Genomic DNA, 3,652 nt, shown 5'->3' on the forward strand with positions numbered 1-3,652 from the left:
AAAAAAAAAAAAATACAGGTCTTGGGCCGGCCCATGGCTCACTCGGTAGAGTGCGGTGCTGATAACACCAAGGCCCCGGGTTCGGATCCCATATAGGGATGGCCGGTTGCTCACTGGGTGAGCGTGGTGCTGACAACACCAAGTCAAGGGTTAAGATCCCCTTACCGGTCATCTTTAAAAAAAAAAAAATACAGGTCTTGGGCTGGCCAGTTAGCTCAGCTGGTTAGAGCGTGGTGTTGATAACACCAAGGTCAAGGCTGTAGATCCTCCTATCAGCCAGCTACAGAAAAATAAATAAATAAAATACACTCTTGGTTTCCCCTTCAGTTTCTAGATCAGCAGGTAGCCTAGGAATCTGTACATTTATTTTTTTATTTTTTTATTTTTTTAAAAAAGATGACCAGTAAGGGGATCTTAACCCTTGACTTGGTGTTGTCAGCACCACGCTCACCCAGTGAGCAACCGGCCATCCCTATATGGGATCCGAACCCGGGGCCTTGGTGTTATCAGCACCGCACTCTCCCGAGTGAGCCACAGGCCGGCCCCGAATCTGTACATTTATTTTATTTTATTTTTATTTTTTTTAAAAAGATGACCGGTAAGGGGATCTTAACCCTTGACTTGGTGTTGTCAGCACCACGCTCACCCAGTGAGCAACCGGCCATCCCTATATGGGATCCGAACCCGTGGCCTTGGTGTTATCAGCACCGCACTCTCCTGAGTGAGCCACAGGCCGGCCCCGAATCTGTACATTTAACAAGCTCTCTGGTGTTTTCTGGTGAGTCCTGCAGGGTATGAGGGGGCTACTGGGCTTGCTGCAGGAGTTGCAGACTCTGTCTTTTCTTTCCTTCCACTAGCGTGGCTGAGCAGCAGGGACAGCGGCGGGGCTGGTACACCTACACAGACTTGTGTGTGCTGCTAGAGCAGCCAACCTGGCAGGTGGCCCTGGGCTCTCTGTGCCAGCAACTGGTAAAGGTGAGGAAGGGTTAGGAAGGATGGGAGCTTGAGCAGGTTGGTGTGTAAGGTGGGATGTTAAGCTAATGTCGAAAGGCCAAAGGCTCAGGAGATAGGGTTTCAGAGTAGTTGGGTAGGGTGGGGCGCAAATGGCTATAGAGAGCTCCAATTTGAATACAAGTTTCAATAGACAAAGGGGATGAATGTGTTAAAGATAGTCAGCAGTCTTCTTTCTTACCTTCTTTCCTGCAGCTGTCCTGCCTGTTAGCTATGGCATACGTGAGCAGCATGGCCTTGGCTGTGGCATCGGCGGCTGTAATACACCAGTCCTTGGGGCTGTCCTGCAGCCCCCCACCTGGCCCTCCTGACCTTGGATTGGCCTCCAGGTGCCTCTTGGAGCCCTGCATACCTTCTCCCGTCTTACCATGCCTGCCATCTCCTGCTAATGTCTCCAGCTGCCCAGAACGAGACGTAGGGCTGCGTCTGCTCTGGGGCAGTCTTCTGGCCTCACTGACTCCCCCACCGTTACCTCCACCAGATCCCCTTGCTCCTCCCACTCATCTCCATAACTGCCCCCTTTGCCAGAGGTTCCGGAGAGACTCCCCAACCTGCCATGCCTGCCACCACCCCAACCATACAGTCTCCACTGGGCCTCCCAGTCCCTGGTACCATACCCATGGCCTGGCTCCACCCTGGCCCTGGAGCCCTGTGCTCCCTCCACTCCCCCAGCCCCAGCAGTGTTCCCTTTTCAGTGTCATGGAGCTGGCCCGCCTCAAGTCTTTCATTTTTCCAGGCTAGGGAGGGCTCTGAGGAGTACATTAAGAGGATTGGGGAATCCCTGAGAACCCAAAGGAGCAATGCTTGATTTAGATCCTCTCTACCTCTCTGGGTCCTTGGCTGGTCCCCCGTCCTCCTGGGTAAGATTTTAAGGGGTTGTAGGGCAGAAGGACTGAAGGTCATTCACTCTCCTAGACCTCAGTGCCTGACTGCTTGCCCAGGGCGCTGGTGGTGCCAAGGAAAGCTTCAGCTCAGTTACCAGGGGCACATCAGATGGACAGAGAAGCCTCCATCTCTCTGCCTCCCCTGGACTTTTCTAGACTTTTGATTTTGAGTTCCTGGGATGGAAGGGTAAAGGTAGAAGATGGAGGAAGGAGATGTTGACATGGGCCTGTGTGATGTCCTTGAGGCAGGAGAGCCCAGGACTGATGGGGCTAAGGTGAGAGCTACTGAGAGAAGACTGGGTTAGGGGAAACCTTCTCCACACCCATTCCTTGGATGTAGACTAATGGATCCAAGGACTGCTGGGACCTTCAAACCTTGACCTATTGTCTTCCACCCTTCTCTTAGTGCCCTGCTCCTAGGCTTTCCTCTCTTCTGGTTCCTCTCCCGGTGTTCTCTTTTCAGGCCTCTCTGGCCACCACTTTGTATCTGGGTTTTTCATGCTTTTGTAGAACTGAGGTTTCAATAAACATTTTCAGTTGCATGGCCTGGACTTTTCCTTCTACGGCAGCCCTTGAAGATTTTTCCTCCCCATGTTTGCCTTTCAAGCCTCCCTACTTCCTGATTCTGTCATCTTGCAAACCATTTTCTCTGAGCCCCATTTCAAAACTTCCCTATTATTTGATGGTAGTCATAGGCTCCCTTTTCAAACTTCCCCTTGTCCCTGCTCCCAGCACCATGGGGCCCTAGTGCTGCTTGACTTGGAGTGTCATGGGACACAAATGGTGACTGTCCCATGCCTGTCTGTTGCATGTTCTGGGTGAGCACCACCCTTGTGTATCCTGAAGCACATCTCCTGGAGAGGGGCCAGCTGTGTATTCAGCAAATGAACTCCTTGAGGTCAAGGCCCCGAGGATGCTTCTCTCTGTCCTGACCTCACTGGTTTGACACATGGTGACACATAGTTGGTCTGACACATAGTCACTCCAAGGCTGGGTCATCACTGGAAGAAGGAAAACAGTTTGGGCAGCTGGACTGAGGGCATTTGGTACTGCTGAAGATCGTCGATAGTAGGGATGGTAATGCCCCCTAGGGGGCATTTTGGAAACTAATGGGTCATTTTATAGCTTTTGCGTATTTTGAAAAAGGCTCAGTTTGCTAGGAATTCACCTATGATAAACGAATTTGTTCAGCACTTTACCAAGAGTTTGTTCACCATTTTGAAAAACCATGTCACCAATATGAACACTGCTTGTCATATCTGAGTTGCCACCAGAGCCCCAGTAGCAAGGTTCACAGCAATTCTACATATGGTGGGGTCTGGACTATCATATAGTCTTCCAGTTCACGTAGTGAAATATGTGTTATAAACTACTTTATTTCTCCTTTGCAGTGAGGACATCATATGGAGTTGTGGTCATTATGTGTAATGTAGGATATATTATACATAAGTTTCATTTTGAGGTATAGTCCCGGGGGCTTGGTCCTGAAAGGGTTGATAATTGTGGGTCTAATAGTGATGGTCCCAAATGGTGGTGGTGGTGGTGATGAGAGGGAATACAATGTGCAAAACCTCCCCAGGTTATTTTGATAGGTCGTCTCCCCACCCTTCCTATCCTACTTTCCAGAGACTGATCTAGGAGCTGGGGGTTTGGATGAAGATTCTTGGGGTAGGGGTCCAAAACTCAGCTCCCCAGTTAATGTCTGATGGAATTTGCACAAGGGCTGGGCAAAGGAAAAAGGGTATGTCCTGCCCGAA

General features: G+C 50.4%; 1 protein-coding gene across 4 annotated transcripts in view; it reads left to right on the top strand.

Moving 5' to 3' along the window:
* The window catches only part of CNPPD1 (cyclin Pas1/PHO80 domain containing 1), a 7,349-nt gene extending 4,912 nt beyond the window's left edge, over positions 1-2,437 (top strand). For all 4 annotated transcript variants that reach the window (XM_008587477.1, XM_008587478.1, XM_008587479.1 and 1 more), the window contains 2 exons: positions 858-975; positions 1,207-2,437. In XM_008587477.1, coding sequence (XP_008585699.1) covers positions 858-975; positions 1,207-1,752 — 664 coding nt within the window. In that variant the 3' untranslated portion in view covers positions 1,753-2,437. The remainder of the gene's footprint in view (positions 1-857; positions 976-1,206) is intronic.
* The last annotated feature ends 1,215 nt before the right edge of the window (positions 2,438-3,652 follow it).

Source organism: Galeopterus variegatus, unplaced genomic scaffold, assembly GCF_000696425.1.
Source record: "Galeopterus variegatus unplaced genomic scaffold, G_variegatus-3.0.2 Scaffold4400, whole genome shotgun sequence".
NCBI classification, from domain to species: domain Eukaryota; kingdom Metazoa; phylum Chordata; class Mammalia; order Dermoptera; family Cynocephalidae; genus Galeopterus; species Galeopterus variegatus.